Source organism: Nicotiana attenuata, chromosome 10 (genome assembly GCF_001879085.1).
Source record: "Nicotiana attenuata strain UT chromosome 10, NIATTr2, whole genome shotgun sequence".
Taxonomy (NCBI): domain Eukaryota; kingdom Viridiplantae; phylum Streptophyta; class Magnoliopsida; order Solanales; family Solanaceae; genus Nicotiana; species Nicotiana attenuata.
The window spans coordinates 4,225,279-4,239,929 of record NC_031998.1 but is presented as its reverse complement, the minus strand read 5'-3'; the positions used below and the strand labels follow the sequence as shown (position 1 = coordinate 4,239,929).

Genomic DNA, 14,651 nt, shown 5'->3' with positions numbered 1-14,651 from the left:
TTTTAGTTTTATTAATTCAATTTTACCAGTTTTTTCTACTTCCTTTTTAGTTTCAGTAAAAACACATAGCCTTGAAGATTTAAAAAAAAAATTCTAAAAATATTATTCAAAACCTATTCTCAAGTTTATGCGAGAAGGCACAAACGTGTTTAATTAGAACTTTTATTATGATTCTTAAAAAAAGTTCGTATAACATAAATTAAAAATTTGAATTTCATGTCGTCTCAATTTATCTCCTTTCAAAGGTTTCAATATTACTCAAGTAGTAAGGTTTTAGTTGCTGAGATAAAAAAGAATTATGATTTACATAATTTTATCGAAACGTGTGTGGTAAAGAAAGCATTACTAAAACATAAAAGTTTAATAGGACGAACAAATTACTATGAAAAGTTATTGAAATTCACTGCGTGTGTAAGTACATATTAACTTAGACATTTTATTTTTAATATATCATTCATTTTAAGTTCTAAATATTTATACTTCCTATATAGTTTAAATAAAAAAGATTCAATAAGTATAAATTTAATTGATTTTAAAATCCTTATTTACTAAAATATTTAAATTATATTTCTATTCAATATAAATTTTATTTTTATAGAATAAAAAGTCAATCAACATTTACTGTAGAGGTTTTGTGCTTTTATAATATAGATTTAGGCTTTTCCGATGTATTATGATTAGATATGCTATCAAATAATTATTTTGATTGTTTCATTGAACATGGATTTATTAAATTATATGACTAAAATCAGAATTTTTAAAATGCACATTTGATTGTTCTATGCTAAAACAACTTAATGTTGACGCTATTGTATTAAAAAAGTTTAATTTAATATGTGATTTCATGTCGTCATATTTTCATTAATTAGAAATCAATTCAAAGCACCATATAAAATGTTCTCATCTATTTTCAATTAATATAATATATATGAGGTAAAATATTTATGTATTTTTTTCTTACCTAATTTAATAAGGAAAGATTTAATATGCAAAGTTTTAATTGATTTCAACGTCCTAAATATTACGAAAGTACTTGAATTACAATTTTATCCATTATGAAAGGTATTTTAAAAGGGTAAAAAAGGCGAACGACATTTCGCTAAGGGCCTTCGTGCTTTTAATATAGTATAGATATTTTATTTTGGCCCTCAAATTCTATTTTTTATGTTCCACTTTAACACAAAAGTTGAAACCATGCAAAAAATATAGCGCGTGTGTGTACACAAATATGATGTGTAATAAATATCCAATTAAATGTTGTCACCTGGTTTTTTCATTCACGTCAAACGGGTCAATACTAAAATACGTAAACTTGATCGTATTTGGGTAAAATTAAGTCTGCTTCTTATTTACACAAGAAAATGACTACACTGAAAATGAAATCCGAAAATGGTTTACTTATTTTGTCAAATTTATACCCATAAAAGCGCCGACCTGGATTTATTGGTGTCCATGATACTTTCGGTTCGACTTGAAATCCACAAGAACAAATATTCATTCCATTATGAAAAAATAATTTTCTTTGAGACATGGATTCAATTCAAACTTCAAGCTTAAATGAAATAAACCCACACTCAAAAAAATCAGAATAAATAAACGAACAATAAAATTGTAGAAGTTTGAAATTTTCTAGATGGACATGTACGAAATCGGCAGATGAAAACTTTGAAACTTTGAGAATGAAGATGCGGCAACAGTGGATAAAAAAATACAATCGGGTTCGGGTATTTTAGTATTGACTCATTTGACATGGATGAAAAAACTAGGTGGCAACATTTAATTGGATATTTATTACACCTCAGATTTATGTATACACACGCGCTATATTTTTTGCACTGGTTTCAACTTTTGTGTTAAAGTGGAACATAAGAAATAGAGTTGGAGGATAAAATGAAACATATAAAATAGAGTTGGAGGGCCTAAATGGAACAAGATTGAGATAGAGTGCCAAAATGAAAAATGAGGCCAAATTGAATGGGTTGGATATGTGTTTGGCCTATGAGATATGTGTACAGTCGAGTAATTAATTCTTTCAATAATCTCTATGTTGTGGTGGAGTGGTAAGTACTGCTTCATCCTTAACCAGAGGTCTCGAGTTCGAGCCCCTGGGTATGGAGACGCCTTTGTTAGAGAGCGCTTTACCCCCCAATGTGGGACTTCCCGGCGCGAAACCGGATTTAGTCGAGCTCCAATGTGGATACCGAACACCAGATGGGAAACCCAAAAAAAAGAATCTGTTTGCAGGGCTTCGTTAATGGGCTTCGATGCCGAGAATCCCATCCTTTGCTGTGACAGCAGTAATTTTGATGGGCATCACTTGGGAGTTAGTAGAATGTTTGATAGCATATAGATATAGAACAATGCTCGAACTTTTTTTCTTTGAGATTTTGTTTCTTTTTCAATTGTACAATTTCTTATAATTTACATAAGTTATAGTTGCACTTGGTAAATAGTGATTAATGATTTGGTTGTATTTTTTATTTTCCCCGAGATTCGGTTAATTTATGCCACAATTTCTCTTACTTTGAGCTGCCAATTTTCTTCTACCTTGCTAAATAATATCTTGGGTTATTACTACATTACAGAGTTAATAGGCGAAAAGGTTAGAGCTTTTCTGGTGTTCATAATCTTCAAAAGTGTCAGTTACGGACTTATGGTTATTGCTATTAATTATGCAGAGGATAATATTAATTCATATGGTAGATCCCTCCATGGAAGACTTCTTTTTCCTGCTTATCTCTCTTTTGTCTCGTGCTGCAGACACGAGTGCAAGCAAACAACCTTTTGGGTGGCAACAAAATTTCATCGTGGGAACTTAATGTTAATAGCATCAGTCTATTAAATGGAAGAATCAGGTTCCTTAAATTTTATGGTTATCAACAAGCTAGACTTCTCCATGATACAAGCACTTCCTTTATCTCAAACTAATTTTCCTTGTGTTTTTCTGTTGTTTCACAATATGTGTAGTAATCTACTTGTAAAAAAGAAAAAATTAATTTTCTAGAAAATAATTATATATATTTTATATATTTGAATCTATGTTTATTCTAATCACATTAAAAATCCAGCTCTTACCAGTATTGGTGTTCAAACAAAAACCTTAAGTTGGTACACTATGATATTTATCCTAACCAACCTCTCTCAGAAAAAGAAAAGAAGACTTAGCTAGATGTCGTTGTTCACCATTAGACATAACCACTCTCTTCTTTTGTTCCTCTATATTGTTACAAGTAATAGACTCCTTTTACCTGATATATTCATTAGATTGCATTAAGAAGTATATGTTTTTTTTCTTGATTTTATAATGTTATGTTTTTATTATGTGATTGTACTTTCATATGTCTGAGAATACAAGCTTATTTATTAAAAAGTTCCAATTTATGGATGTTGAAAGCTTGTAAGCCACATACATATTTTAATGGCATTTATACAAAATAGTTTACCGGAATTATCGTTTACTTTACTTAGAGGCTAAAAAGCATTTGTAAAAAACTAAAATGTATACGAGAAAAAAAGTATATTCACATATTGTATGTTAACTATTACACGCGCGACACATATTTTAATGGCATTTATACAAAATAATTTGCCGGATTTATCGTTCTTAGAGGCTAAAAAACGTTTGTAAAAAACTAAAATATATCCGGAAAAAAACTATATTCACATATTTTTTGTTAACTATTACATGCGCCTATGGTTTACGTGCAAGGCACGTACATAGAGACTAGTACTGTATAAAAAGCACGAAGACTCTTAGCGAAATATCGTTCGCCTTTTTTACTATTTTAAAATATGTTACATATTGGACACAATTGTAATTTATATTACAATCCTAATTTTTAGGATTTTAAAATCAACCAAAAATTTGCTTATTTAACTTGTCGGCTTTTCCTTATTGAACTAGGTAGAAAATCCTAATATTTAGTCCTTCAAAATCAATTAAGAGTTTTACCTTATATAAATTTTCTTATATAAACGTTAGAAACTACTATAATTTAGCTAAGTTATACGAGTCCAACCCAATAATTTTAATAACACAAAAGATCCAAAGCTTACATATGATTTGTTTATTGAAATAGAATTCTTATTGCATAAAGTTATAATTACTATTGAATATTCTTAAGGAGTTGAATTAACAAAAAGATTAAGTTACTTCTTTAATATTGAGAGCAAATTAGCAAAAGAATTCAATTCAAATTTTTTCCAATTTTAACATATAAGTAAAATTATTTGACAAGTTAAAAAAACTCTTAAGGTACATAATTTAATTTCATAAGAAGCGCACTAGCGGTGAAAGAAATAAAAACTAAAGCAAAATCGATTATAGTATAAATTTAAAAGTCAAACGGTAAAAAAATAAATATAAAGCAATAAGGATAAAATAGTAGAAGACAAAATGTATTATAAATGAGTTGTCATTTCATTTTTCTTTCTTTCTTGCATTCAGTAAAAAATGATAATGGATACATACTCATTTTATGTTATTTGACAAATCTATAAGAATTATGATAAAAGTATTTTTATGTTTTGTGTTCGGTATTAGGTCAGATAAATAACAATAATTTTCACAAGATACTTCATCATAAATCCTCATAAATCACAATAAGACATTTGTAAATTTTTATGAGATAAGATTCTTCATTATTTTTTTTTTTTGTCAAAAGATTCTTCATTTTTTGAGATAGCTACATGGAAATAATTATCATTTCAGGATTTATTTAAACTTTTATTTTATACTTTATATAATTTAAACAAATTATAATACTTATGTGATATTTCTAAAATTATGTATTTATGGATATGGATACACGTGCAAAGCGCTTACCTAAAACTAGTGTAACAATTTGACTCAACACAAATTTTAAGAAATAAAAATGAACTAATAAAATTCGTCGTCTTAAATATATCATAATATTTGCATGACTACAGACTTTTGAATTTATGGTCTTAAACGTATAATATTTGTGTGATTATAAAAGTTTATCAATTCTCATTAAGTATAGAAATAAGAATTTAAAGTTAAATTATTTTTGAATATAAAAATGTATTATGTAGTCTTTTTTGAATGAATTAATAAAGAAATAATATCACATAAAATAAAAATATATACTCCTATATAATTTGGCCCAAATTTGGGTTTTGTACAAACAAATGGGTGAAAAATAATAGCACGCGCTATCCAATTTCGGACGGGTAATTGTAAAATAACTAGCATTTGCAAAGTCATCGAAATATAGCTATTGCTTTGCTAAAACACAGAAAGTTCCAGCATAATATGCTAAATTATGAAGCTCCTGCTTATAAATTTTCAGCATATTATGTTGAATTTGTAGCTATTTTTCAATTACCCGTTGTAAATCTGGCTATTTCTGATTGTTTTTTCCCCCAAAAAATTGGAGATTCCCAAAAGCTAATATGTACTTTAAGCTCTAAACCCCAAACCATAAACTTGTAATAGGACCCAGGGATGTCAAATGGATAAATTGCTGTCTTTGAATTATGGAAAATTGACACATCTGACACTGGACATCTCAGGTGATTTCTATTGCTTGGCTAATCATGCCACAATTAGGTTTTTGCTTGTCAACGGGAACGGGGTACTGTTCTGTCTGTCGGGTTTGGGATAACCACAAAGCTTAGTTGTGCATCATTATGGATTATGCTACTGTTACACACCTTGATGTTTCGTAGGTGATATAATGGTGTCACATAATATGATCATAAAGTTGTGTTGAGATCTTGAACAAAGCAGAGTTCGTGTCTATTACTTGCCTCGTCCTCCCACCTCGACCTCTTGCTCGCTAGTGGCCACCACTCAATAGTCAATAGTATAAAGATAGCAACATTGGATCCTGTACACAAATTCAGGCAGCCTCCGAACGAGTGCAAGCAACAAATCCTAAGAAAACCAAGGTGGAATGGCAGCTGGAAACTGGCAACTATTCAATTCAATAAAATGCTCCACTTAACATGATAACACATTTCAAGAACCAATCAACACTCTAAGAATATATGGTTGCAGAAATTATATACAAAAAGCAGTTGATCACTTCAAACTCAACCAAAACTGCTTGTAGCCAATACAACCATCAAAGTATCAATACAACCAGATATCCTACAACAATGTAGTAGTTAATGTATCTTTTACGAGTCTGATACAGAATCTACTGAAATAAAACTACAGTCAGGTCAACAGAAATTTCTGTCATAGGTGTGTGCAACTAAGACGACGTCTTCTTCACAAACAGCTTGCTGATGTCTTCTGTAACAACGTTGCTCCTGCACAAGTTAATTAAAAACATCCATTAGTTGTCATAACTAAAACATCAGCTACCAGCACAAAATCTATAACATGGCTCCCTAGCTGGTTTTAGGAATCTTCTATAAAAGAATGATTAGGTCATATACTTCACAAGTACTTTGTACAGCTGTGGCATCAGAAAGACTAGAGTTTGTATCGGATAGGTCAGCTATAAGATAATTTTAGAGCACTTTGCTTTCTTTAAATGGTGGTGCAAATCCAATTTAAGACATGATGCCAAAGGAAACTGATGATGTCATCTAATTCCAAAAAATTTCAGTTTTCTCCACTTCTATTTGCTTATTTCCCTCACTGTTTCGCCCTTGATTTTCATCTTCCTATGCTCTCTAAAACATATGTATGTAAGCAATTTTTTTATTGGTAAAGGGTACCTTTTGTAAGCAATTACCCATCAACACGCCCCTATAACTCACCAATCCCCATGTCTATTCAACCCCGAGTCTATGCTACTTTGATCATGGAAACAAACGTATGGCTCATCAATTTTGGGCTTAAGTGAGATATTAATGCTGAATCTTAAGAGTTACTCTAATCTATAACCATCCATTAGCAGTCATCTGCCATAATTTCCTCCTTCCCCTTCTGTCTAATCTATAAACGTGCATTACCAGTAATTTAATGGGTCCTCCGCCCTAGTCTCATATTTTTCTTCAGGCTAAAATTATGACCATGCAGAAGCGTAATTTGGTGGGTACTCTTCCTCTTCCATATTCTTTCCCCTTCTGCCTTTTTTTTTCCTGTTTGCATTTCTCTCATTTTCTAACTTTGTCTCCTTCTGTGCTACTTTTTCCTCCGTTAAGTCCATTTTTTTCCACCTATATTTCCCCATGGTTCTGTGCTGCTATTCTGTTCTTTTTCACTACTCTACTCTAGTTATACCAGTGCAATAAATTTCCCCACGACCACCTATTGGCCCTCCCTCCTAACTCCCCCCTGCATTTGTTTGCTATGCTTCCAGTTGTTGCTGGAAAAATCAAAACCACATGCAACATTTGATTAGATTTCTGCTTCAAAAGAAGTTTACCACCTGAAATTTTTTCTGCTGCTAGAATTTCTCACAACTGTAAATGAAATCTACATACTGAGATTTCATTACTTGCTTACACAATGCATGTCTATAATCCTGATGGAAAATCGTAATCCTACTTATTCGTGTCACGAGGAGTTCCCAATCGTTCTTTAAATTTGGACAAGGCAACAACAACAACAACCCAGTATAATCCCACAAGTGGGGTCTGGGGAGGGTAGTGTACGCAAACCTTACCCCTACCTTGGAGGTAGAGAGGCTGTTTCCGAATAGACCCTCGGCACAAGAAGAAAAAGTTGGACAAGGCAATAGCAGAAAATAGACCTCCTATAGTGAGCCTGCATAAGGATTTAGTTGCTATGATGAATTGGTGTTTTCCCTTCTTACCAAATAAAAAGAATTGAGGAGTGCTCTCCTAATTCAAGCCAGATGAAGAGACTTTGTACCATGATACCAAAAACTATTATTCTTGGTGCTAATAAAACGAAGTAATTAGTGATGCCTCCTTTATTATCGGCATAAAACCTGAATGCCTTGACAAGTATTATTATGAAGAAGAACAGCAGAAAAAGTTTCCTTTTTTCATTTATAATTACATAAAAGAAGGAAAAAAGAGAACCTCAGTTGACGGGATGTGAAAGACATATCTAAATATCCCAGATTATTATTGTTATTAGTATTATTATGTTTCTTTATGATAATTAACCCAAGCCTTACAAGTTGAATTTCTGCGACTGACATGGTTGAAATGAAATGAATAGAAGTCGGCCCAATAACGGTGTTATATACAGGAGGAAGAACTTTCTTTCCAGAAAATTGGACTTCAACTTGAGGAGGATTAGGCAAAACACCATATAGGCCCGAACAAAAAAGAACAGATAGTGATACATGATACAACTTCCATATATAGACGAACTTAATACAGAGCATGCAACGAGACTAAAAATTTCAGTCACGAACTGACCTTCCAGCAAGTTGAGGTGGGACCAGAAGACCACTTCCTGTTTCAGGAACATTCTTCATGTGAGGCAAAGTTCCTTTTGGAATCTTACTGCGTGGATAAGTGGATGCAGACACATTTTTATCCCGCTTCCGTGATGCATTTTCAGCCATGGCTGCTGCAACTCGGGAAGAATGGTCAGTCATGTATCCAACTGGCATTGAGGGTGAGTTTAACAGAACTGATGCATCAGGAAGTTTCAGTTCAGAGGACTCCGATGAGCTTGACAAATGTAATGCTTCTTTATTTAATGACAAACTAGTCCTCCTGCATATGCAACGAAATATAATTGAAGCATTGCCATAGGATAAATTTGCAACTTAAGCATTGCCAAAGTATAAACATGCAATTCATCATTATATGAGTATAAAGCAAAAGTTCCTCCGCTAAATGCATATCATCCATAGTTTCCACTAGACATCAAAGTTGAAGAAATAAGATCATATGTTTCGACTACTCATCAACAGTAGCATACCAAAATGTAGAGTTGAGCTGCATGAGTCAGATTTTCAGAATATCTTCCCCTTTGAAACGAAGCAAATTTACTAATGACTGCATAACGCAACCACATAGAAGACAGAAGCTTTATAGCACACTATTGGACTGACCAGTCCCCATTATCGGCTTTGGATATTCTCAGCCAACACCAGTCATTCTTTCTAACACAGTAATCTACACTTAACTATACCTTCGAAGTGCTCTTAGGTGTTCAAAACTTTAAAATCTACTAGTATCATATTAACCAATTCCCATGCTATCAACTTATTAAGAAAAACATCAACAACAAAATCCCATGCTAGCAGCCTTCCTAAGCATATTTGACACATAAATGTGGAAGCAAAATGCAAAAATTCAGAAAATTTTCCGCAGGCTTATTATTTTATCCCACCCTGTATCATACTCTCCCCTCTCTCAAAGAGGCAGTGTGGACAATACTCGGATTAGCTTTGCTCCAGATAATGCAGAAAGAGGGCACTGTTCTATTAGCAGGGTGTGAATGCAATAAGTGAAGAGCCAGAACCATTTTCTTTCCCTTGTTTTTCCTTCTTTTCCTTTTCCATCATCCTTGCTCCTACCCATCCCCTTGGCCTAAATAGGCAGCTCTCTCATTAATCATTAAATTAAGAGATGTTCCATTATCTTAATATGTCTTTCCTTTATGGTAGTTCATTAGGATTTGAGCACAAGTTCACAAGCACAATTCCTATTAGATTGAGCAAGATTCATTTCTTATTACATTCGGTGTCAATCCCTGCTGCTCCAATTAACTTTACAGTTGTATTCTATGTCATAGCTTATTAGGTATACAAAGTTAAGTTTTTTCCTAGATAATTTCGGATAGTTGAATGAACATCTAAATAATGGACTCCTCCTTTATTATCAACCCACAGTCCAAGTCTAAGACCAAAAAAAAAAGAAAAAAAAAAGAAAAAAATCATGACCCATTAGGCAAAAATAATTAAAACCCACAAATTATCTCAAATAGGGATTGCTTTCTTTGGTGCAAAGAACAGTGGGGAAAACATAAGGAAAGACGAAACTAGCCAAAGAGATACAAAGAACAAAACCCTATAAATAGAAAACTGAACTGAATGCAAGGGATTACTAACTGGTTTTGCGGCTGAGGAAGATGGGGATTCTGGTTTCTGGTTGGTAATGGGTCTAAAGGGGCTGAAGGAGGGGTGGGTTCCTCCGCTTTGGGAAGTTGTTTATCTTCTTTAAGCTCTTCTTCTTCTTCGTCGGACGATGCATAGTCCACCAAAGACATGTTTATGGAGTATTTCTTTTCTTTCTGGAAACTCCTCTCTCTGTATGTTCCCTCTTTTATATTCCTTATATTCTAGCGATGGAATTATGACAACTTAAATTTTTGTTGGCAAGAGATATTACATTCTTTTGATTAGTTAATAAGGTTCAGGGTCAATTTTTTTTTTTTATTACTTTTCTTATTTGTACCATTGTTAAAAAGCATTCTTTTTGAAGAAAATTTCTGAGCATTTTTTTAAAAAAAAAAAAGGTTCTTGAAACGTTTCTTGATATACTTAGCTATGTGGTAAAAGTATATTGATTCTTTTGATTACAAAAATTAGTTTGACGATTAAACATGGTTTGCATCAAACATTGGAATTATCAATCTCTTTTTTCCCCTGAAGATTGAATCGGATCATTAATTTGCGGTAAAACAAGATTCATCTATTTCTCTTTACAATACTATCTATCCCAGCACTAACTCTTCATATAGTATTCCTTTCTTTTGAGTTTTCACGAAGCAAAAAGGAGACTTTAAAGCAATAACTTCAGTGAAAGATTGAATAAATCAAAAAACATGATACAACAACAATTCGCATTCTTCAAGATAGCGCTCCTGATAACCAATTGTCTAAGAGCATATTACAAAATTGAATGAACATATAACACCTAAAGAAGCTACTGCCGAAGAAATTGGATGACCGAATAGTACGTGATGGCTGTGTGCAAAGGCCTCTTAATAAAGGCTACTGCCCAAGTAATGAAGGTTTGTAGAAGGCATGGCTTTGTGCTATCTCAATACGATCGCGCGGATCATTCATAGTTTCGTCTCTCAAGGCCTGAAGTATTGCCTCTGATGAAACCTCCCTGTAGTTTCAACGCACCAACAGTAGTCAGATTATTTTTAACTAAAAGAACTGCAAACATAAGAGGGAAAGCGGCAAGCATTTTAAGTACCTCACTATCAGTATTTTGTGCAATGTCTTCAATAAGGGACAAAGTTCAACAGGAGCAACATGTTTGTTTTCATCAGGGTGATAAACATTTAAACTGGACTGACTAAGTAACTCATAGAAGGCTTTTACTGCTGAAACTCCCTGCACAAATTGATAGCAGGTTAGCCTACATACATGATTTCAATTATCCATAGAACTCTGTTGCAGCTCTAGTTGGGGTACGATATCCTCCATAAATTAAATCAGTAACGTTATGGAAACAGCAATTTCAAAGGATGCTAAACGTCTTTGTAACTTCTACAACTTCTGTTCGTAGTACATCAATAGACATTTCTTTTGCGTTTTTTGTTTTGATAAGTGAAATAGTATCAGTAAACATCTCTTATATTAACTATATAAAATCACATAGGCTCCAGCAAACTATCATTAGAGATTTATTGTTGGTCACACGCTGCTAGTCACTGTATGTCTGTATGTAAAGTATTCTAGAATATACCTGTATCATTCCCTTTCCCTTGATGCTGTCACCCATATCAAGGTTTATTTCTCCCTTGGCCAACTTTTGGCCATACCAAGCATTACGACCTTTCAACAGGGTCACATATGTATCAGCCAGAAGAGGACCTGCAAGCTTCTCGGGTCCTTCCGACAGGAGATGTGTAATGAATATCATCTCAGATGTACAGTGTGCAAAGTATACTGACTTGCTCGTGGCACTTTCATTAGTAAGAGCTGCTACCATACCTGTTGAGTAGAAAACAGTGTGTAAATATGTGGTTTCATATGTAACTTAGCAACTAACAGTATCGCGCAATTCTGAGGTTTAAAGAGATCAAACTACGATGTTATACTGCCATAATCAGAGGAACTAGAGATGTTATTATTCATGATTTCAAGAAGGATATTGCAGTATATAGAAGTATCAGACGCAAACTGTGGATGCCCTGACATTCTTGATCTATTTACTGATGAGAATTCCCTGAGAACTATTCTGATCTCAAATGGACAAGAAATTCAGGAATCTTGTGATCAGCTTTCGCGAGAAGCTGCAATTGATCACCACCAGACTGCTGAAAGCTCCCAAACCCCAAGTTAAAAAAGAAAGGGAACAAACAGTGATAGCAGAAATTAGGAGATGATATGTTGCACGCCTCAGTCAAGCCCAGACACAACTCAAAAAGCCAATTCTAGACAATATATGCACTGTAAAAAAGTTTACAGATAGCAAGCGACGTAAAACTTTGCACCAGAACAACGAAAGGATTATACCAGCTCCAATGGCGTATACATTCTTTAGACCACCCATGACCTCATGAGTTACCAGGTCACCATTGTCCCACACAATAAAATGTGGGTGCCTCAAAAATTTTGCCAGTGCTTTCCGCCATTTCTCAGCTCCACATATCCGAGCATTAGCGTATTCTCTATTGTAAATCTCAGATGCAATATTAGGTCCACCAAGATACAAGATGTTTTCAATTGGAACTCCAGCTGCAAATTAAAGGTGTCACATGAGCAAAAGCTAAGACTAATGAAGAACTTGCCAAACACAAATATACTGAGAAAAACAGAATAAAACAAAACAACCAGCAATAATGGCTAGATTCGTAAATGGTAAACAAAGAGAAATTAACTCATTCTGGACTGGAATATGAACCAGTTGGCAGTTGCCATGTATGATTTTTGAAATTCTATTTCAACCATACATGTCATAGCCTAGTCACTTTAGCTATCAACAGTACAGAAGTATTGAAGAGCCAGAGTCACTTGATCAGCTTGCAAATAATAATATTTGCATATCCATAGACTTCAAAAGTACCATATACAGACACGGAGGGAGTATAGAAAAACTAATATATTTCAACAATTAATCATGTGATCTAAAAAGTGGTTAGAGCAGAATCTAACCTTCAGAACTCCTACATTATGAAACGTGTATATACCCCATAAATTTGACTCAGCAATAAATATATCTAGAAGATGGAAATCCCTCACTTTGTTACCTGTAGGATGAACTAAAGGCATGAACATGCTTATCTGTAATGACACCTCAATCAAACGGCTAAGAAGAGTTAAGTGTAATGAAGCCAATAAAGGTCACGAACTCTCAACAACAAAAGGTATGAACATGCTTATCTGTAATGACACCTCAATCAATCGGCTAAGAAGAGTTATGTGTAATGAAGCCAATAAAGGTCACGAACTCTCAACAACAAAAGGTCATACTAAGCAGGGAGCAGAGGCTGGAACATCCTGGTAAGGAGGAACCGCCAAGACCAGGAATAGAGCTACTAAACTTAACAAAGTGGATCACATAAGAAAACCCAGAAAGGCAGGATCGGATAAGCTGGAGCAACAATAGCAGAGGTCTGTTCTCAATCAAAGATTGTTATCAAGTCCTAGAGAAGGAACACAATATAATTGAAAATCGGCCATGGAAAATCATTTGGAAAACAAAGGCCCCATTTAAGCAGTTTGTTTCACCTAGTTATTGATGTGCGAGGCTTGTCTTACACATGAAAACCTGATGAGGAGGAGTTTCAAATTATGCAACTAGTGCTATTTGTGTAAATCAGATTGTGAGAGTGCCAAGCATTGGTTTTTACATTGCATAGTAGCGATAGATCTACAGAACATGCTCTTGAATCTTTTTGGTACGCAGTGGATTATACACTACAACTTAAGGGAGTATTCACCAGTTTGTTAGGTTTCGAATTTAAATGATGACTAAAAATAAAAGTCAAACACTCTCTACTAATGTATCTACCACTTGCGCAGGTCAACTATCAAAAGCACAAGAAGGAAAGTCCGCAAGATCAGTGCACCAGAATAGGGAAGAAACCAAAGAAGGTCCAACGGTAACTGTCACATTCGAATCCCTCCATCAAATGCGTGCATCAGGGAAACAAGGAAGGAAAGGGAATCAATCAACTGTGCAAAATCGACGGAAGACTCAAATTAAGAGATTGGAAAGAAGATTACAAGAATTGAAAGCTTTTGAGTCCAAGGCAGATACAGCACATTGATTAAGGTTGAATCTAGCCCTATTTCGTATGCTAGATTCAAGAGGCAACCCTTGGGTCTTACTCTTAGAATACATTGCCTCGAAAGGAAAATTATAATCAACGATTTCCAAAATCTCAGAGAAAGGAACAAACAGCCTCATCAAGTTCTATATAAGAAGAGAAGAAAGGACGTAGGAACTTACGCAGCTTTCATACAAGTTTTCAATCTTTCTACTTCTTAAAAAAAACACTGTATTCCTAAGCTTACTAGTGTCTCAAAAGATAGAGAGAAAAAGAAAGCAATTGAAAGATTGCGTCAAGAATTCATTTGTAACTCGTTTGTGGTAAACGTGAGGAAAAACACACTCTCATTTGTAACTGTTCGATTGGAGAGAGAACCCTTGTGACCCAAGGGAACTGGATGTAGGTGCCACATCTGTACACGAACCGGTATAAAAAATCTCTGTCTCTCCTGTTTATTTTTATTACTCTCTATTATCTTTATTTGCTGTACTAACTATTGTCTGCAGAACCTCGGTAGTCAACTAAGAACAAAGTTAGTCGACTAAAGAATTTTTACAATTCATCCCTC

General features: G+C 33.9%; 2 protein-coding genes across 3 annotated transcripts in view; both read right to left on the bottom strand.

The window, feature by feature from the left end:
• On the bottom strand, positions 5,982-10,224 carry LOC109232927. Of its 2 annotated transcripts, none has more exons than XM_019398620.1 (3): positions 9,939-10,224; positions 8,314-8,616; positions 5,982-6,279 (listed from the first exon to the last, which is right to left on the bottom strand). In XM_019398620.1, the coding sequence occupies exons 1-3, from the start codon at positions 10,115-10,117 to the stop codon at positions 6,222-6,224; spliced, it is 540 nt and encodes a 179-aa protein (XP_019254165.1). In that variant the 5' UTR covers positions 10,118-10,224; the 3' UTR covers positions 5,982-6,221. The 2 variants fall into 2 exon arrangements, with proteins under 2 accessions (XP_019254165.1, XP_019254166.1); XM_019398621.1 differs by having other exon boundaries at positions 9,960-10,220.
• Positions 10,632-14,651, bottom strand: part of LOC109232926 (probable glycerol-3-phosphate dehydrogenase [NAD(+)] 1, cytosolic) — a 6,044-nt gene continuing 2,024 nt past the window's right edge. The window contains exons 2-5 of the mRNA XM_019398619.1: positions 12,324-12,545; positions 11,551-11,798; positions 11,056-11,195; positions 10,632-10,965 (exon numbers count right to left, since the gene is read on the bottom strand). Of these exons, the coding sequence (XP_019254164.1) occupies positions 10,845-10,965; positions 11,056-11,195; positions 11,551-11,798; positions 12,324-12,545 (731 nt within the window). The 3' untranslated portion in view covers positions 10,632-10,844. The remainder of the gene's footprint in view (positions 10,966-11,055; positions 11,196-11,550; positions 11,799-12,323; positions 12,546-14,651) is intronic.

What these genes read in the sequence shown, in the direction of transcription:
- LOC109232927 (XM_019398620.1), bottom strand. Translation starts at nt 10,117, where the DNA reads ATGTCTTTGGTGGACTATGCATCGTCCGACGAAGAAGAAGAAGAGCTT. An exon ending in TTAGTAATCCCTTGCATTCA is followed by an intron (nt 8,617 to 9,938) that starts GTTCAGTTTTCT and finishes TTGCATATGCAG; the next exon opens with GAGGACTAGTTTGTCATTAA. An exon ending in CCACCTCAACTTGCTGGAAG is followed by an intron (nt 6,280 to 8,313) that starts GTCAGTTCGTGA and finishes TAACTTGTGCAG; the next exon opens with GAGCAACGTTGTTACAGAAG.